At 52.5% G+C, this 20,320-nt stretch overlaps 2 protein-coding genes across 16 annotated transcripts in view; both read left to right on the top strand.

The window, feature by feature from the left end:
- Jpt2 (Jupiter microtubule associated homolog 2) overlaps positions 1-3,719 on the top strand; it is a 29,393-nt gene extending 25,674 nt beyond the window's left edge. For both annotated transcript variants that reach the window (XM_042698247.1, XM_042698246.1), the window contains exons 4-5: positions 394-442; positions 1,361-3,719. In XM_042698247.1, the coding sequence (XP_042554181.1) occupies positions 394-442; positions 1,361-1,545 (234 nt within the window). In that variant the 3' untranslated portion in view covers positions 1,546-3,719. The remainder of the gene's footprint in view (positions 1-393; positions 443-1,360) is intronic.
- Positions 3,720-4,124: 405 nt separating this feature from the next.
- Positions 4,125-20,320, top strand: part of Mapk8ip3 (mitogen-activated protein kinase 8 interacting protein 3) — a 41,585-nt gene continuing 25,389 nt past the window's right edge. For all 14 annotated transcript variants that reach the window (XM_042698224.1, XM_042698221.1, XM_042698218.1 and 11 more), the window contains exons 1-2: positions 4,125-4,549; positions 14,815-14,935. In XM_042698224.1, coding sequence (XP_042554158.1) covers positions 4,232-4,549; positions 14,815-14,935 — 439 coding nt within the window. In that variant the 5' untranslated portion in view covers positions 4,125-4,231. The remainder of the gene's footprint in view (positions 4,550-14,814; positions 14,936-20,320) is intronic.

The following is a 20,320-nucleotide window of genomic DNA, read 5'->3' as shown; positions in this document are numbered from 1 at the left end:
GAGGGACAGAGCCCAGGCCCAGAGTTCAGGCCCCACAACCGGACCCCCAAAAAAAAAAAAAAAATGTTTGCTTTAGCTGGGTGCCTGTAATCCTAGCTACTCTGGAGGCTGAGATTTGAAGATTGTGGTTCAAAGCCAGCCTGGGCAGTAATGTCCATGAGACTCTTATCTCCAATGAACCTGCCAGAAAACCAGAAGTGGCGCTGTTGCTCAAGCCGTAAAACACTAGCCTTGGGCTGAAGAGCTCAGGGAAAGCGCCCACGCCCAGAGTTTAAGCCCCATGACCAACTGAAGAAAAAAAAAAAGTTTGCTTTAAGTTAAACAGATTGTTCATGTCCTGGTCTTCATTGTCCACTAGAATGAGTACTGACCTGGTGGTCTGTCTGGTTGCAGGACCATGTTTTCCTGTGTGAAGGAGAAGCCACAAAATCTGATCTTACAGGTGAGCTTGATCCCTGCCTTTGTCCTGTGTGGCGTCACCTTGGGAGCAGAGCGTTGGTGGTGTGCCTGGCAGCACAGAAGGGCATGTCCCTCTGTACCTTCCAGGCAGTCACAGTGTGTGCATTGTTGAGGAAGGCTGGGGACACGGTGGTTATTTCTGGACAAATGTTTATATTTTCTTTGCCTCATCAAGTCAGCCGTGCGCCAGTGGCTCACGCCTGTAATCCTACCACTAAGGAGCCTGAGATCTGAGGATTGAGGGTCAAAGACAGCCCGGGCAAGAACTTTACAAGTATCCACCTCCAAAAGTAACCAGCCAGCCACCAAGCTTGGAGTGTGCTCAAGTAGTAGCACAACAGCTAGGAAGACAAGTGACCACGAGGCTCTGAGTTCACACACCAGTACCGGTGTGTGCCGGGGGCGGGGCGGGGACATAGAGGAAAACATGAAAGGAGCGTTTAGTCATCCTTAACTTTGCCACATTTCCAGAGCTGCATCTGCTAATCAAGCGGAGTTCTCTTGGTGCAGGAGAGAATGAATGCTTGGCTTACTTTCTCTCCCGGCACCATGTGAAGGCTTGATGAGCTGTTATGAGGCTGACCTTAGTGCAGCTTGCCTGACAAAATAGTGACTGAAAGGCAAATGCGACCCAAGCAGAAAGTAACCGAGAAGACCTCACAGACAGAAGTCACCTAGAGGAAAAGATTTACTGCCAGTAGAGCCAACAAGGCCAAATTCTCATTAGGAAAGTCGAGAATGGCGCCCTCTGGCTCCTTGGAGGCCCCTTTTGGGGGAGGAGGGTGGAAGTGCCCCACCTACTGCCCAGGAGCTGCCATTGAGGGAGAGATTAGGTCTGGGAGGTGGGTGTTTCCTTAGAGTGGCTGCCACTAATAGACATTGTACGGGCTTTGTCTCACAGCTGCAACCCATGCCGTGCCCCGAGAAGAGCCTGGTGAGAAGGGGAACTCCCAAGGAGACCATGCCAAGGCACCTGAGCCCATACCTGCGGTGGACAGCCATGAGCCCAGGCTGGGGCCCCGGCCTCGCTCCCACAACAAGGTCCTGAATCCTCCAGGAGGCAAATCCAGCATCTCCTTCTACTGAGAAGCGCCTGCTTTGCCTGTAGCCAGACCAGACACTTGAGAGATAGGGGATTGAATGTTAGAGTTTCCTTTCATGCAAACTAGTGGATGGGAGAGGGTTATTGCACATGAGGCTGGCTGCTTAGTGGCTTTGTTGCCCTCTTAAGAGCCACCCAGAGGACTGTGCCTTCTAGGCTGCTGTGGAACACATTTAGGGATAAAATGGGACTCTTGGTATCCATGCATTGGTGGTTCTCTATGGAGCAAAACGAAGATGAGAGAAGAAATGTGGCAGGACCTTCCCTGTCTGGGTATCAGCAATCTGCTGGCTGGCCGGGCATCCAGGGACAGATAAAAGAAACCCAAACAACCTGTCTGTCCCTGGGGAAACGTGGGAGCGAAGTGTAAATGGAAATACTGCAAAGCTGGTCTCTGCCTTAAACACTCCCTGGTAGGGAGTGCCGCTGCCAGCATGGCCTTCCCTCCCAAGATTACCTTTCCATCTTACACCCAGTGTAGTGTCCTGCAGTCTTGAAACCGGTTCTCAGTCTTCTGCTTTGTGGAAGATTTTTATACACTAATTCTCTGAATTGTCCATTCCTGAATCTAAAACAATGGCCCAGTCTCACAAATCTTCGGGGGCTGGCTCTGCTCCTTGTGATGCCAGGTTTGCTTCTAGATTGTTCTTTTTGTTTGTCTCATCAACCCTAAGTCTAGGCCCCCTTCCACAGTTCTTTCTACACAAGACCTCTAGACTCCACAGAACTTAAAACATTCAGATATTTCCAAGTACTGGGCTTAATCCGTTTCTTCCTTTCTGTTCTGTTCCTGTAGTTGGTGGGAAGATGTGCATGAGAACCTTGGGTTTGTAGGTTGGTTTCTTTAATAATACCTGAAAAGTTGTTTTTAAATAACAGCTTCTCGTAAATGCCCATAGACTCAATTCCTAACATCTGGGGGTGGGGGAGAGTCCCTTTCTCAGGCACACCAAAGAAGAAAAAGAGCTTTTCCAGCCCCCTGTGGAAAGCTTGGTAGCCTCTGGAACACATTCACAAATTCTGCTCCTTCGGCCAGGATGTTAAGTAGTCTGCCAACAGAGATACTGTGCTAGCACAAGTTGTGTTGCATCTTCTGCCTGGTAGAGATCTCTGCTCAGTCCAGAAGGGCTGCAGCCTCCATTCCCTACTTCCCTCCCGCCTGGTGGATAACAGTTAACAGGAGAGGTTCTGGATGCTGCTATTGCTCCTGTCTGCAGAGTTCACACCAGATGCCAGGTGTCATTGTTATTAAGCTTAAGAAAAGCAACAGCTTGTACAGTCACACTGTTTGCTTAACTTCATAAGTGCCTGCAGGAGCTCTGTTTGCTAGTCATGACCTGTTGAGAGGTCTGCACCAGGCTTTGTCAACCAAAGAGTCCCCCACCCCCCTTCAGTTGTCCTGCAGACTCTGGAGCCAAGAAACAAGTATTTCATGTAATGGTCAGATTGCAAATGGGTTATAGTTAAAATCATTTATAAGGATATCATTTCACATTCAGGTCATGTTGTTTTTTGCTGTTTAAAAGAATTGTCATAAATGTTTCTTAACTTTTTAAACCAAAACGCAGTAACTTGTTTAACTTACCAGCAAATACTGATGGTAGCAATGAACATTTTGTGATGTTTTCTTAATGAGAACTTGACTTGTGAATTCTGAATTGGACTGCCAAGAAATTCAATGTTAATTACTGTGTTGGTACAGTGGAAGGTAACTGTCCAGTTCTGCCCACTGATGGGGACTTGTGGGTGGAGAAGGGGAACCTACAGCCGCAGCCCAAGGTACCCTCGACTCCCTGGGCAGCAGAGTGCCCTGCCTTACTTTCCCTTTCTCCCCCTTGTCTCCCTGTGGGGCTGTGGGTTGGGCTTAGGGCCGAAGCAGTGCAGAGGATCATCTGAGCCAGTTACCATTTGCATGGGACCTCTGGAATGCCTGGGTGCGGATGAATACTGTTCTCACCATCTTTGTCGCCTTGAGAAATTACTAGTCTGTATTAAGCCTTAAAACTTCTTTTAAGTGCATTTGGTGCCAACTTTTTTCTACAGCTGTATGAAAACAAGAAACCTGTCCTCACATCACAATGCAATTTTGATAGGAGCATTTTGTTATTTTTATGAAGTAGAACAGGCTATAACAACCGAATTAAACGTAGTTAACCGAGTTCAGTCTTGGCCTATTCTTCTGTGCTTGTTCTCGGCAGTCGGCGCAGGACCCTGGCGGCTCTCCCGCCGTCGCGGGAGCGCCTGTGAGCGCGGCGCTCGGGCAGGGCCGCCCAGGATGCCGGCTTGTGTCCGTGCGGCCACGGGCAGGGCCGAGGCGCGGCCGCGAGCGCGGGCCGCCCGGGGGCGAGCGCGGCCGCCCGGGGGCGAGCGCGGGCCGCCCGGGGGCGAGCGCGGGCCGCCCGGGGGCGAGCGCGGCCGCCCGGGGGCGAGCGCGGCCGCCCGGGGGCGAGCGCGGCCGCCCGGGGGCGAGCGCGGCGCAGCGGCCGGCGCCTGACGTCATCGCGCGGGGCGGGGCACCACCACGCCGGGAGGCGGGACTTCCGGCGGGCCAGTGACGGGCGCGGCCTGGGCAGCGGCGGCGGCGACGCAGCCTGAGGCGACAGCGGCTGTCCCGTTCTCTCTGCGGCCTGCGGACCCGGGCGGCCGGAGCGGGCCGCGCTGGCGGCCACCATGATGGAGATCCAGATGGACGAGGGCGGCGGCGTGGTGGTGTACCAGGACGACTACTGCTCCGGCTCGGTGATGTCGGAGCGCGTGTCGGGCCTGGCGGGCTCCATCTACCGCGAGTTCGAGCGCCTCATCCACTGCTACGACGAGGAGGTGGTCAAGGAGCTCATGCCGCTGGTGGTGAACGTGCTGGAGAACCTGGACTCGGTGCTGAGCGAGAACCAGGAGCACGAGGTGGAGCTGGAGCTGCTGCGCGAGGACAACGAGCAGCTGCTCACGCAGTACGAGCGCGAGAAGGCGCTGCGCAGGCAGGCCGAGGAGGTGCGCGGGCCGGGGGCCGGGGAGGTGCGCGGGCCGGGGGCCGGGGAGGTGCGCGGGCCGGGGGCCGGGGAGGTGCGCGGGCCGGGGGCCGGGGAGGTGCGCGGGCCGGGGGCCGGGGAGGTGCGCGGGCCGGGGGCCGGGGGCCGGGGAGGTGCGCGGGCCGGGGGCCGGGGGCCGGGGAGGTGCGCGGGCCGGGGAGGTGCGCGGGCCGGGGAGGTGCGCGGGCCGGGGGCCGAGGAGGTGCGCGGGCCGGGGAGGTGCGCGGGCCGGGGGCCGGGGGCCGGGGAGGTGCGCGGGCCGGGGGCCGGGGGCCGGGCCGAGGAGGTGCGCGGGCCGGGGAGGTGCTCGGGCCGGGGAGGTGCGCGGGCCGGGGAGGTGCGCGGGCCGGGGGCCGGGGGCCGGGCCGAGGAGGTGCGCGGGCCGGGGAGGTGCGCGGGCCAGGGAGGTGCGCGGGCCGGGGAGGTGCGCGGGCCGGGGGCCGAGGAGGTGCGCGGGCCGGGGAGGTGCGCGGGCCGGGGGCCGGGGGCCGGGGAGGTGCGCGGGCCGGGGGCCGGGGGCCGGGCCGAGGAGGTGCGCGGGCCGGGGAGGTGCGCGGGCCGGGGAGGTGCTCGGGCCGGGGAGGTGCGCGGGCCGGGGAGGTGCGCGGGCCAGGGAGGTGCGCGGGCCGGGGAGGTGCGCGGGCCGGGGGCCGGGGAGGTGCGCGGGCCGGGGAGGTGCGCGGGCCGGGGAGGTGCGCGGGCCGGGGAGGTGCGCGGGCCGGGGAGGTGCGCGGGCCGGGGGCCGGGGGCCGGGGAGGTGCGCGGGCCGGGGAGGTGCGCGGGCCGGGGAGGTGCGCGGGCCGGGGGGGGTGCGCGGGCCGGGGGGGGTGCGCGGGCCGGGGGGGTGCGCGGGCCGGGGGGGTGCGTGGGCCGGGGGCCGGGGGCCGGGGGGGTGCGCGGGCCGGGGGCCGGGGGCCGGGGAGGTGCGCGGGCCGGGGGCCGGGGGCCGGGGAGGTGCGCGGGCCGGGGGCCGGGGAGGTGCGCGGGCCGGGGGCCGGGGGCCGGGCCGAGGAGGTGCGCGGGCCGGGGGCCGGGGGCCGGGCCGAGGAGGTGCGCGGGCGGGGCGCCGGGGGCCGGGGAGGTGCGCGGGCCGGGCCGAGGAGGTGCGCGGGCGGGGCGCCGGGGGCCGGGGAGGCCGTGGGGGCCGAGGCCGGGGCGGGGGCAGTGCAGGCCCGGGGATGCTGAGGCCCGCACGCGTCGGGGGAGAAAGCGGCCGAGGCCCAGCGCGCGGTGTGGCCGCTGGCCACTCCCCTGTGAGCGGTCCTCCGGGTCGCTGCAGGGCAGCGCTGTGCGTTCCTCTCCTCCGTAGGCAGACCCGCAGCCTGGCCTTGGCGGAACTCGGAGACCTGGGCTCCCTCTCCGCTCGCCTGTGACCTTGGCCACTCGGCTGGCCACTCAGGGTTTTGATTTTCCCTCTCACTCTGAGGAGCGAGTTGCAACCCCAGAAATTCGGCTCTTTGAGGGTGAAGGAGGTATTACTTAGATCCATGATAGAGCCTTCTTAAATGATGTTAAATTGCTCTTCACTTGTCTTAGACTCCTAGAGACTAGGATTGAAAAGTGTTTTGGTAGTTTGGCTCGCTCTTAAACTAGGGTGGCTTGTGTCTTCGCTTGGATCAAATGGTATTTATCTTGAATCATTCTTATTTGTCATACTCTGCTTTTGGCTCTCGGTGTCTGTGGAGGGGCTGTTGTCTATCAGCTGGGATGGTCAGGCTCCATTCAAGATTGTCAGGCTGTATTTAAGAGCAGCTGGTGCGTGAGAGTTCAGGATGATCTCAGGCCTTTATTGGAGAAGGAATGAGGTCCTAAGAGGTGGAGGAGCTGGGCCAAGGTTACATGCCTCCACAGGTACCATTCCAAATTCAGAGTGTGCCCTAGAGCCTCGCCTGGACTCTTCCTTCTCGGTCACATTGCAGTAGGGGTTGAGCCCCACCACTGCTCCCCCAGAAGTTTGGAATGCTGGGTTCTTCTGGCTCTGCCTTGGGGCTGTGGTCACCTCCCTGTGCTGGGCAGCCCACGCCACTGCGCTGAGCAGGATCTGCTCTGGGTCCTCCTTCAGTACCTGAACCAGACACCAGGTGTGTTTCTTTTCTTCATCCTGCATCTATCTGTGTGGTCAAAATAATGGATAAGGAGCGACTTAAAGAAGAAAACCAACGTGGAGAGCATGAAGCTTGAGTGGTAGCCTTGTGGCTTAGCAATGAGCTCTGACCAGAGTAGGCACCCTGCTCTGTGCAGCCCTCCCTCTTATGCTCAGGATGGACCGAGACCACTGGGCATCTGTAGTTTGCAGACAGTGTGGTAATGCCAAGACTCCCCACTGCCCCTGCTATTTCAAGAAGCTGCACAGAAGCTTCATGAGCAGAGCAGAAACAAACCAATGCTGGGCTGGCCAAGTGAAGGCTGTGGTTAAATTCTCCTAGCATGCCCTTGGAAAGACCTCAGGAGATGTTACAACTGAAGAAAAGGGCTAAATACTATAGATATTATTAGGTATTCTCGTACCTTTATGGAATCAAGCCGACATTTTCAGTTTTGTGGAAGAGACCACTGTGCACTACAGGCCAGCTCTTTTTCTAGATGGGGCCTGGTGATCACAGAGGTGTGTAAGCCCCGGAGCTGAAGCAGGCAGTGGTGCAGAGGAGCTGCCGTCAGCACACGCTGTCCCTTCCACTCCGCTCAGTTAGGCTCCGTCAGAGGTGGGTAACCTGATCCACCAACAGCCTCTGAGAGAATCTGCCTTGAGCAGGGCATCCTTCACTTCTTGCCTATAATAACCATAGTGAGGTTCCTGGTAAGGCCCCTCTGGGATCCTGGCAGAGGGTCTCAATCCCTGGAGTCTTCAGGTACCAGCCTGGATTGCACATCCACTGAGTTTCTCCCGGTCTCCAGGCCAGCGTCCACCCTCGTCAAGTGAGTGGGTTGCCAGAGGTGACAAGCTAGTTCCATCTCCAGTGCCCTGAAGAACTACGGCAAGGGGCTTTAGCACAGCCCAGTGGGGGCTTGGCAAGCCTTGCGTCTCATGGACTGTGCCTGGTAGTTGTGATTTGGACAGTTTCTGATTGGACAGGTTCTGGTACAAAATGGTTTGACTGCTAGCACCAAGAGGACCACCCATGATCTTATAAATCTTGGAGGGAGGCTGTGTTTACTGTGTTCCCAGGCAGCAGAGCCTCTTTCCTTATCATGATCAAACACTTAAACTATAAGAGGAAAAATAATGAGGAACAGTATTAGTCATTATTTGCCTTAAATTATTCTATTCTAAAACAAAAAACAAACCCCCCCCCAAAAAAAAAAAAAACTGCTCATAGCAGCCCTCCACTCATCCCAAGCATCTCAGGCAGGTTCTCTGGCCATGAGACATGTATGCAGATATCAGCTGATGATTTGGTTTTTATGCTATGTGAAGAAAGCATGCAAACAGAGGAAAATTAATTTTTTTTGGCCGGTCATGGGGCCTGAACTCTGGGTCTGGGTGCTGTCCCTCAGCTCTTCAGCTCAAGGCTAGTGCTCTACCACTGGAGCCACAGCGCCACTTCTGGCTTTTTCTGCTTATGTGGTGCTCAGGAATCGAACCCAGGGCCTCATGCTTGCAAGGCATGCACTGTACCACTGAGCTACCTTCCCAGCCCCAACAGAGGAAAATTTTTGTTGTTAATACTGGGGCTTGAAGTTGGACCCTTACACTCTCCCTTGGCTTTTTTGGTCATGAGGCTTGAACTTGGGGCCTGGGTGCTGTCCCTCAGCTCTTTTGGGGCAAGGCTAGCGATCTACTACTTTGAGCCTCAGTGCTACTTCCAGTTATCTGGTGGTTAATTGGAGATAAAAATCTCATGGACTTTCCTGCCTAGACTGGCTTTTGAACTGTGATTCTCAGACCTCAGCCTTCTGAGTAGTGAGGATTACAGATGTGAGCCACCAGCACCAGGCTTTCCTTGGCTTTTTCTCTCAAGGCTGGCTCTCTACCATTTGAATCACATCTCTACTTTTGGCATTTTGCTGGTTAGTTGGAAATAACTAAGAGTCTCAGACTTTTTTTTTTTTTGTCATGGGGCTTGAACTTGGTCTGGGTGCTGTCCCTGAGCTGTTCAGCTCAAGGCAAGCGCTCTACCACTTGAGCTATAGCGCCACTTCCGGTTTTGTGGTGGTTAATTGGAGAGAAGAGTCTCACAGACTTTACTGCCTGAGCTAGCTTTGAACCATGATCCTCAGATCTCAGCTTCCTGAGTAGCTAGGATTACAGGGGTGAGCCACCAGCGCCCAGCCGAGTCTCAGACTTTCTGCATGGGCTGGCTTCAAACAACGATCATCAGATATCAGCCTCCTGAGAGGCTCGGATTACAAGCATGAACCACCAGTGCCTGCTAGAGAGAGTTTGTCCCAAGACTTGTTTTTCTAAAAGCAATCTATTTCACAAAAGAACATTAAGGTAGAATTAAGCTGGGAGAAAAGAAAATCCTCCTCAATAAAAATGACCTTTCATAAGTGAATAGATTAAATCAGAATTTCTTGTTCTTGTCCCATATTACAAATAGTAAGTTCATCCTTACTTGTAATATGTGTGATTTCTTTTTCTGTCACCTTGTAGAATTAAAAGTAGGTTTTTTTCCTGCTGTGGTAGGGATCCAGTCTGGAGCCTAGTCCATTCTAGTCAAGGCATTGTACCATTGAGCTCTACCCACAGCCCCTGAGAGCAGTCTTAAACATTGATTTTTCTAGATGAAGCTCTTGGAAGGTGGTAGCCAGAGCTGCTTTTCCTCATTGCCTCCAAAAGGTGGTCCAGGGGCTGGGAAGGTGGCTCAGTGGTAGTATGCTTGCCTTGCATGCATGAGGCCCTGGGTACGATTCCTTAGCACCACACAAGCAGAAAAAGCCAGATGTGGCGCTGTGGCTCAAGTGGTAGAACACTAGCCTTGAGCTGTAGAGTTGAGGGACAGTGCCCAGGCCCAGAGTTCAAGCCCCATGATGGACAAAAAAAAAAAAAAGAAAGAGGGGGCTGGGAAGGTGGCTCAGTGGTAGAGCACTTGCCTTGCATATGCGCCTGAGGCCCTGGGTTCAATTCCTCAGCACCACATAAGCAAAAAGAAAAAAAGCCAGAAGTGGTGCTGTGGCTCAAGTGGTAGAGCGCTAGCCTTGAGCTGAAGAGCTGAGGGACAGTGCCCAGGCCCAGAGTTCAGGCCCCACGACCGGACCCAAAAAAAAAAAAGGAAGAAAGAGAGAAAGAAAAGAAGGAAGGAAGGAGAGAGAAAGAGGAGGAAGGAAGGAAGAAAGAGAGAAAGAAAAAAAAAAGGAAGTTAGTTGGCCCAGTGTAGCAGTACCAGAGTTGCATTTACTTAAATTTTTTTTAATATTTTTTTTGTATTAAAAAATAATTCTCCACAGGCGCCAATGGCTTGCGCCTATAACCCTACTCAGGAGACTGAGATCTGAAGATCACAGTTCGAAGGTTAGCCCAGGCAGGAAAGTCCATGAGACCACAATAATGGAAGAGGAGCTTTAGCTCAAAGTGGTAGAATGCTAGTCTTGAACTCAGGGACAGCACCCAGGACCCAAGTTTAAGCCCCATGACTGACAAAAAGAAGAATAGATCCCCTGTGTCAGTGGGGATTGAGTCCGGAGCTTTGAGTGCGCCAGACAAGCACTGAATCACTGAACACACATACCGTCTCACCACCACTTTGAAAGATGGAAACAAGTTCAGGAGCCATGAGCAGAGAGTGTGCTTGCCAGCCAGAAAGCATGGGGGAAGCCGGCCGGAGGCTGGGAGCCTCTGGACATCTCGCTGTGACCAGCAGCCTCAGAGGTCTGCTGCCTGGCAGACTGGCGGCGGGACCAAGCACCAATGGAAACCAGTTCCTCCAAAATCAGGAGTCCTTATTTAAACACAACTACTTTTAAATGTTCTGCTTTCAATTAATATACAGAAAAAAACAGCAAAATGACTGTGTTTTCCCATGTTGCTGAGACCCCAGGCTCCTGCCTACCCCTGCAGCCTCCTGTATTCTGGAGTAATCCCTTGTTCTCTGCTCTCTGTGACCTTGGCATATGACAGTGCAGCTCTGTCACTTTGCAGGATATACTCCCCAGACGGTTTTCATGAGAGCAGGTGACCAGATGAAGGAAGGAAGGACCAGGACTGCTGAGCCTGTGGCCTCTGGCGCTGGGAGAGACGGGCGTCTGGGAGGGGCGCTGACCTAGAGGCTCCGCATTGCTCAGGTTTCCCCTGAACAGGGGGGGACCTGGACTTCCAGTCTGTGCTGCTCTAGCGCCTCCTCCTCTAGGGCTTACCCAGCCACTCCTGTCTCCTCCTGACTCCTAGCATCTAATGGTACCGGGTCAGCCTGAGTGGTCCCCAGTAGCCCTCAGTTGGGCCTCCCGCTCGTGACCTTTCTTTTCTTGCTCTCTCCTCCCGGGCTCTGCACTGGAGAGTTAACAGCCTGTGTAGATGAGAAGGCAAGCCGGCTTCCACCTCTCCACACGACGCTTGGGTCTGAGGGTCAGGGACTGTATTTGGAGCAGCAAATGGCTGCTGTCACTGCCTCTCCCTGCCTTAGAGAGGGCAATAAGTCGTTCGTTTCAGGCCAGAAAGGAAGATGCTTTAGCAGTGGTTGGAATTTTTTCAGTGGATACATTCCAGAGATCGTGGGTTGCTGCTATAGAAGAGCAGGTAGTGGAAGACGGGGCGGGAAGGACAGGGTGTCGGGTGTCGGCTGTCTAGGAAACGGCAGGAAGGAGGTGATGAAATCCTGCAGGGCTGGGGTGTCTGCTGGGAAAGCCTTTGTACTGGGAATAGGATGAGGCCTGGCCTTCCTTCTCTAGTATTCCTCTCTTATTGGGAAGGGGCTTAGCACTGTCATTGAGGGTCCGCTGACATGCCCAGCTACACATGTTCAGTGCCCAGTTTGAGGAGTGTGTCGTCCCCACAATAAAGGAGGGAAAAGTGCCCACCACCGAGGCATTCCCTTCTGCAGTCCTGTCCTCTGCCTCCCTGCCCCCAGGAAACCACCTCTGCTTGCTGCTACACTGGATTAGTGTGCATCTTCTACAAGTCTGTGGCGTGGAATTGTGCGGCATATGTGCCTTTGATTTGTTTGGCTTTATTCACTCTGCAAGTTGTTGCCTGTATCCTCCCTCATTGTGGTGTTCCATTGTGTAAAGAACAATTCCATGGTTTGTTTGGGGTTTTTCTGGTTTTGTTTTGTTTTGTTTTTGTCAGTTGTGGGGCCTGAATTCTGAGCTCTTCAGCTCAAGGCTAGCGCTCTACCACTTGAGCCACAGCACCACTTCTGGCTTTTTCTGCTTATGTGGTGCTGAGGAATCGAACCCAGGGCCTCATGCATGCAAGGCAAGCACTCTACCCCGGAGCCCCCTTCCCAGCCCTGTTTGGGGTTTTTTGTCTTACTGTATGTTCCAGGTTGGCCTTAAACTCAAGATCCTCCTGCCTTTGCCTCTCAGTGGGATTAGACATGTCTCCATGCTAGTTCCATTGTGTAGGGTTTTTTTGGGGGGGTCTTAGGGTACCTGAGAGTATCAGGTCCAGGGCCTGTGCTTGCTAGGCAAGTGCCCTTTCACTGAACCATGTACCTGGCTTGTTTGGCTTTAGCTATTTTTTAGGTACAATCTTGAATTTTCGACTGGGGCCAGCCTTAGCCTGAGATCTTCCTACCTACTCCTCCCGTGGAGCTGGGGTCATGGTTTATATACCACACCCTGTTTATTGCTTATTGAGATAGAGTCCCAGCCTTTGTCCCAGAGATCTGGGCCTTGAATCAAGACCCTTCTGAGTAGTGGGGGTTACTGCCATGAGCCACTAGGCCTGGCATTCTACTTTTTTTTTTTTTTTTTTTTTTGGTGCTGGTCCTGGGGCTTGAACTCAGGTCTTGAGCTCTGTACCTGAGCTTTCTTTTGCTCAAGGCTACTGCTCTACCACATGAGCCACAGCTCTACTTCTAGCTTTTTGGTGATTAATTGGAGATAAGCATTTCCACAAACTTTGCCGCCTAGGCTGACTTCAAACCACAATTCTCAGATCTCAGCCCTCAGCCGCCTGAGTATCTAGGATTACAGGCATGAGCCACCAGCTCCTGGCTTGAATACTGTTTTAAAATATGATATTGTTAGTGAGAGGGAACGTTGAAGTATGGCTTAAAACCATCTATTCAGCTGGGTATTGGTGGCTCATGCCTGTAATCCTCGCTACTAAGGAAGCTGAGATCTGAAGATCAGAATTCAAAGTCAGCCCAATGACTGAGCATATGGTTATGTGCATGAAGCCCTGGGCTCAATCCCCAGCACCTTTCCTCCCCTTCCCTCACACAGCTCAACAATCAATAACGTGTTTATAATTCTTGTACTGATGGTATTTGCAGATAATTCAAAATCATTTATTTGATATTTTTGTACAGTTGTAAAAAAAAGAAAAAAAATCCTGTATTTTTCAAGCTGTAGGGTGTTTTTCTGGTTTTTTTTTTTCCCCCTTCATTTTATCCAGCTTCCTTCTTGCTATAGCCTTTTCCCCACAGCCCCTTCCTCTGGGGTTTCCCACCCCCACTGATGGCACAGGCTGAGTCATCTTTCAAATGGAGCCGTGGGATGGGCTGCTATGGAAAGGACTTCCACTGTGGGGCTGGCAAGGTGGCTTAGAGTAGAGTGCCTGCCCAGTGTGCATGAGGCCCTGGGTGCCATTCCTCAGTACCACATACACAGAAAAAGCAGGAAGTGGCACTGTAGCTCAAGTGGCAGAGCACTCGCCTTGAGCATAGAGAAGCTTAGGGACAGTGCCCAGGCCCAGAGGTCAAGCCCAGGACAGGTGGGGCGGGGGGGGGGCCACACTTCCACTATGGGGGTCACAGCTGCACCTGTGCACACAAGTCGCTCTTCCAGACACACCCGGTAAAGTCTACCAGCTTTATGTTCCTTGCTTTTGAGAAGTCTTTTTTTTTCTTAGCCATCCAGATATTTTGCTTTCTGCAAATGAATCTTTTTGATAATATTCCCATTTCCTACTCAGTAAAACTCAAGTGTTGGCACACCTCCTCTACCCTGATGCTGTGGGGGCAGGCGCTGCCTCCGTGCCTGGGCCTCTGCAGAGGCTGGGGCCACACTCGGCGCCTTCTGCACTCCACCTCTTCCAGCTCAGATCTGTCAGGAGTATCGCCTTTCAGTCTGGGCATGGTGTGTACACCTGTAATCCCAGCACGTGGGATGCTGAGACAGGAAAGATGGAGGGGCCAGCCCGGCAAAGTTGCATTGGAATCCTCTCTCAAAAACAAAATTAAAAAGAAGAGATAAAAGAGTAAGAATAAAGCTAGCCGGGTGCCGGTGGCGCACGCCTGTAATCCTACTCAGGAGGCTGAGATCTGAGGATCAAGGTTCAAAGCCAGCCCGGGCAGGAAAGTCTGTGAGTCTCTCTCTCTCTCTCTCTTTTTTTTTTTTTTGGTTGGTCATGGGGCTTGAACTCTGGGCCTGGGCGCTGTCCCTGCGCTCTTAGCTCAAGGTGAGCGTTCTATTGCTTGAGCCACAGCGCAACTTCTGGTTTTCAAGTGGTTTATTGGAAATAAGAGTCACGGACTTTCCTGCCAGGGCTGGCTTTGAACCGCGATCCTCAGATCTCAGCCTCCTGATTAGCTAGAATTACAGGCGTGAGCCGCTGGCACCCAGCTTTTATGAGACTCTTATCTCCAATGAACCACCAGAAAACCGGAAATGGTGCTATGGCTCAAGTGGTAGAGCACTAACTAGCTGACCTTGAGCTGAAGAGCTGAGGGACAGCGCCCAACCAAGCCTGAGTTCAAACCCCACAACCGAGGGGGGGGAAAAAAAGCACAAGAGTAACGGGAAAAATTATTCTGTTGCACACAAGGCAAGCTAAAAATTCAAGATGGCAACAGTGTGGCATTAACCAAACCCAAGGTGCATTCTCATGTACGAGAATTCCTAGTCCTTCCGTGAAATAGCTTCCAGAACAGTTTTGTATTCCTCTTGTGTGTTCTCGGGCCTTGTCTGTGCTGACGTTTGCCTGGAGCAGGGAGTGGCCCCGCAAAGGGATCGAGGAGGGTCTAGGACCAGGAGAGGCCCACTCTGGCCCCCACTGGCTGCTCCAGGCCTCAGAGGCGTGATTGGCCTCTTGGGTCTGTGACACTTGTGGTCCTTTCTGTAAAGGGCTGGTGTCACCTCCTGCGCGTAAACACTAACCAGGCCTGCTCTTGTTCCCACACACAGAAATTCATCGAGTTTGAAGATGCCTTGGAACAAGAGAAGAAAGAGCTACAAATCCAGGTGGAACACTATGAGTTCCAGACACGCCAGCTGGAGTTGAAGGCCAAAAACTATGCAGATCAGAGTAAGTGGCTGAGGGAGAGATGACTCACAGTTGAATTGATGTAGCTCAGAATTGCCTTTGCCAAAAAGAAATTGAGGGCTGGGCACAGTGGTTTGTGCATGCTACTAGCTAGCTACGACAGAGATTGCCTTGAAAGATTACTGTTCAAGGCTAGCCAGGATAAAGAGTTAGCAAGATCATGTGTCAACCAATAAAAAAAAAAATGTGGGTATGGAAGTACATGCCCGTCGTCCCAACTACAAGGAAAGGTTTAAACAGGAAAATTATGTTCCAGGCTGGCTGGGGCAAAAATGCAAGACCTGCCAGGTGCCCATGGCTCACACCTGTCATCCTAGCTACTCAGTAGGCTGAGATCTGAGGATTGAAGTTCAAATCCAGCCCTGACATGAAAGTCTGTGAGACTCTTATCTCCAACTAAACACTAAAATTTTGTAGGGAAACTGTAGCTCAAGTGGTTGAGCACTAGTCTTGAGCACAAATGCTCAGGGACAGTGCCCAGGCCCTGAGTTGAAGACCCTATCTGAAAAATAACATAAAGAGGCCTGGAAGCTTGGCTCAGGTTGTGTAGTGTCTGCCTAGAAGCCAAACGTCAAGTCTTCAAGGGAAAAAGGAGGGGAGGGGGCCCAGTGGTGACTTTATTTTTCACCATCCTTTTCTCAATCGCTTATTTTATCTCTTCACACTACTCTGTTTCTTCCATCAGCCCTAGCTCCATTGTGGAAATAGGAAACTTAAGTAAATCCCATGGTCCTTTGGGTGCATGTATGGTTCTATAGAACCAAGCACCCGTCATCACTGGGTAAGCTAAGGAGTGCTGGTGGCGGTGGTGGCGGTGGTGGCGGTGGACTGTAGAGACTGAATCGTGGAGGGCCTCATCGCTGGTCAAGGGATCTGTAGGAGAACCCTGCCCCAAAGGCCCAGCGAAGAAAGGATGTTTCTTGAATGTTACTATAAGACATTTATTTTAGTCTCCAGAACTATATTTAAACCGTAGTCTTGGAACTATTTAATACTGGTTTAATTAGATGGCTGAAACTCATCACTGCTTGCCTGGTTATCTTAGATGGTAGCTGCCTCTATTTCTCTGAAATGTTAAAGCCAAATAAGAGGAACAACTGCTTTGATAGTTGGACTGGTGTCTATCCCAGGTCAAGAATGTGGAGGCCGCTGGGAGGTTGCCTCAGTGGTAGAATGCTTGCCTTGCATGCATGAGGCCCTGGGTTCGATTCCTCAGCACCACATAAGCAGAAAAAGCTGGAAGTGGCGCCGTGGCTCAAGTGGTAGAGCGCTCGCCTTGAGCTGAAGAGCTGAGGGACAGTGCCCAGGCCCAGAGTTCAGGCCCCACAACCAACAAAAAAAAAAAAAAAAAAGACTTGGAGGCCACTGTGCTAAGCAAATGACCTCAGTGGGTCAGGGCAGTAAGTGAGTCAGCCCATGTAGACATGCGCAGATAAAACACTCAGTAATTACACAGGCCTATAATACTTCCTTGGCGTAGAAAACATTTCATTGTGGGGCTGGGAATGTGGCTTAGTGTTAGAGTGTGTGTCTAGCATGCATGAAGCCCTGGGTTGGAGTCCACAGTACCACATAAAAAAAGGAAGTAGCGTTGTGGTAGAGTGCTAGCCTTGAGCACAGAGAGGCTCAGGGACAGTGCCCAGGCCCTGAGTTCAAGCTCCAGGACTGACCAACAAGAAAAGAAGAAAAAGAAAACATTTCACTGTGAAAACTGAAAACATTTCACTGTGAAAACTTCACAGCCCCTTTCTTAGAGGAAAAAACAGTATTGACTCAGATTACAGACTGAAGTGATTCACAGGGTCAGCCCAACCTGAGGATGGGACACATGCGCAGACAGCCTGTTCCTCCCTCTGTGGACCAGAACAAGAGGCCAGGCTCAGAACACAGCTGGCATACACAGTCCTCTTCCCTCTGACAGCCACTGATGTGTGTGTTGCCAGTCAGTGTGGATGAGTCACGTGATCACACACCAATTCCTATGAGTCATTGTACTCTGGGTGCTGAAGCCTGAGACACTTGTACTCTGTGCCAGTGTCTGTAAGTTACATGAGTGCAGGGTGACAGTGCTTGGAAATGATGTGTCCTGATGTCTGTACGTCACATGTACACCGAGTACTGATGTCTCTCCAGTTACATGTGTGCTGATGCCACTGTCTGCAAGTCACATGTACACTGGTGTCCTTTTTACTGGGGTCCACAGTGCGATGGGCTCTTGGAGGGGAAGTGGAGGAGACTGCTTTGAGTGGTGCTTGGTTCACCTAGGAAGGAGTCACACCACGCGAACACGGGACCTGCCAGACCACAGAGCAAAGTACAGACCAAAGTGAAGTGGGGAACCACAACAGTCATTAAATTCATTTTTTCCCTAATTTTTTATTGTGATTAAGTGGTTACATAATTTCCCAAATTTCACAGTATTGTGGGATAGTGATGCTCAGTTAAAGTCACGAACACATTCTAACTTTCCTATCACGGTCTATAACATTTATGAGTTCTATGAGCTTCAGTTATTTCTTCCACATTGGGTGGTATGTACATTTCTTTTGTTTTGCATAGCATCAGCTGTTCCCTCTTTCCCACTCGTTCCCTCCCTCCCATCCCTGCCATTGTGTTGCTTAGTTCATTTTGGTCAGTGACCAGTGCAGCTGATGGGTCCTGCTGTTGTATGTTTTTCCCTGATTTCCTCTAGTTTGGTGTCATCCTCCTGGTTTCCCTCCGGTGTGCATATATAAACCGTACATGTGATCAGCAGCACGGGGTTATTTAGTAGTGATTCGACCAGATGAGTGGAAGTCTTTTGTTTCTTAAGTCTTGTTAATTTTGTCATATTATCTTACATTTTGGATTAAACATCTACTTATCAGGGAGACCATGTGCCATTTGTCTCTTTGCATTTGGCTTACCTTGCTCAACATGATTTGTAGCTCCATCCATTTCCCTGCAAATGCCATTATTTTGTCCTTTCTAATGGCTGCATAATATTACATTGTATATAGATACCACAATTTTTTTTTTTTTTTTTTTTTTGGTCAGTCGTCGGGCTTGAACTCTGGGCCTGGGCGCTGTCCCTCACCTCTTCAGCTCAAGGCGAGCACTCTACCACTTGAGCTACAGCGCCACTTCCGGTTTTCTGGTGGTTTATTGGAGATAGGAGTCTTACAGTCTTTCCTGCCTGGGCTGGCTTTGAACCCGTGATCCTCAGATCTCAGACTCCTGAGTAGCTAGGATTACAGGCGTGAGCCACCAGCGCCAGGCTAGATACCACAATTTTTGGATCCATTCATCTGTGATGGGATATCTGGATTGTTTCCATATCCTGGCTATTGTGAACAGTGCTGCAATAAACATGGAGGTGCATGTGTCCTTGTATACTGCTTTCCAAAGTGGTTGTATAAGTGTACATTCCCATCAGCAGTGTAATATGGTTCTTCTTTCTCCGCATCCCCTCCAGCATTTGCATTTGACTTTAGGCTGTGGGCCTAAAGTCTGACTGGGGTAAGGTGGTATCTCAGGGTCTTTATTTGCATTTCCTTCACAACCAGGGATGGTAAACATTTCCTCATGTGTTTCTTTGCCATTTTTATCTCTTCTTTTAAGAAGTCTCTTTAGTTCCCTTGTCCATTTAGTAATTGGATTGTTAGGTTTGGGAGGGATTAGTTTCTTGAGTTCCTTGTATATACTGGATATTAACCCCTTGTCTGATATATTGCTGGTAAATATTTTTTCCCAGTTAGTTGGTTGGTTGTCTTTCTAGCTTGGTTGCTATAGCTTTAGCTGTGCAGAAACTTTTTATTTTAAGATAGTCCCATTTGTTGAGTCTCTCTCCAATTTGTTTTAACCCTGGGAGGGGGGACCAAGATGGCGACGGGACAGTAGGGAAGCGCCACAGCTTTCTCCAACCAAAAAGAGAGTTCGTATTCCAACACTTAATTTCCCCAAGAGACTGACAACAACAAAATGATGAACACCCTGAGGGGCTGGGAAGGTGGTTCAGCGGTAGAGTGCTTGCCTCCCATGCATGAGGCCGTGGGTTCAATTCCTCAGCACCACATACACAGAAAAAGCCAGAAGTGGTGCTGTAGCTCAAGTGGTAGAGCGCTAGCCTTGAGCTGAAGAGCTGAGAGACAGCGCCCAGGCCCAGAGTTCAGACCCATGACAAAAGGAAAAAAAAAGATGAACACCCCGAAAAAAACAGGAGGTGGGAAAAAAAAACAAAAAAGAAAGAAAAGGAAGAATTTCAGAACAGAGAAGCACAAAGACCCCTCCCCCAACCTTTACTGGCTGCGCAGCCATGCCCCAAGCCGCGGCCACCCTGGCCCGGCCCGGCAGGGGCTGCCGAGTCCCCAGAGACACGGGGTCGTCTGCAGCTCACCCACACAGAAGACGCCTGAGTTACCAGTGTTGGACCCGCTGATCACGACAGAGAAACCTCCGAGCCGGGACCTGCACAGACCCCACCCCTGCCCCTCACTCTGCACAGACCCCACCCCTGCCCCTCACTCTCCGAGCAGACATCGGGAGGTCAAAATCAGTGGGCCATGTCACTGTGCCACCAGAGCCCAGGACATGCCTTTGTCCCCTTCCCCTCTTGGTGGCCTGAGGACAGAGGGTTGAACAGAGGGGCTGAGGAAGGCATGCATGCAGCGTGGCCGCTGTCTGCATTGGTGGGCCACGCTAATGGGTCACTGGCACTGCTGCTAGTTAGTCCACTGAGCAGGCACCTATAGGACCCAAGCCCAAACTCCCCCCCCCAGCGCCCCACTTTACAGGGCCTCACTGCAGCCTGGAGGGGCACATCCCAACCTGGCGCCAGTACCCGTACACGTGTAAGACTTGGCTCCATCTCAGTTGACTTTGATATTCTGTCTAATATGTCTTAGGTTACTCCATTGAATCCTTTTGTTTTTTTTTTTTTTTGGTTGGTAGTGGGCTAGCGCTCTACCCCTTGAGCCACAGCACCACTTCCAGCTTTTTCTGTGTATGTGGTGCTGAAGAATCGAACCTGGGGACTCATGTATGCAAGTCAAGCGCTCTACCGCTGAGCCACCTTCCCAGCCATTGAGTTCTTTTCATGAGTTTCTCGGGGTAGCTTGTCGGTTTCTCTTGTGGTGCTCATAATTCCTTGCTGAGCAAGTTGTCTGCCACTGAGCTACCCCTTCCTGCCCCCAAGTGCTCATTCCCTTCTCATCTACAATTTGTGAGTTTAGTGGTGATTCAGGAACTCTTGGCCATTCTGAGGAGAAATCACGTTTATGCATTTGAACCTTGCTGGTATTATTAAGAGTGGGGAATTCTCACATATGTGTGGCACATACTATGTGTCACCCAAACTGGTCACAGCCTGCCTCCTGTGGAGCAGGCGGA

The sequence above is a fragment of the Dipodomys spectabilis genome, unplaced genomic scaffold (genome assembly GCF_019054845.1).
Source record: "Dipodomys spectabilis isolate Male_0828 unplaced genomic scaffold, ASM1905484v1 ptg000231l, whole genome shotgun sequence".
Taxonomy (NCBI): Eukaryota; Metazoa; Chordata; class Mammalia; order Rodentia; family Heteromyidae; genus Dipodomys; species Dipodomys spectabilis.
Note: the sequence above shows the minus strand (reverse complement) of the source record. Positions and strands in the feature narration are given on the sequence as shown.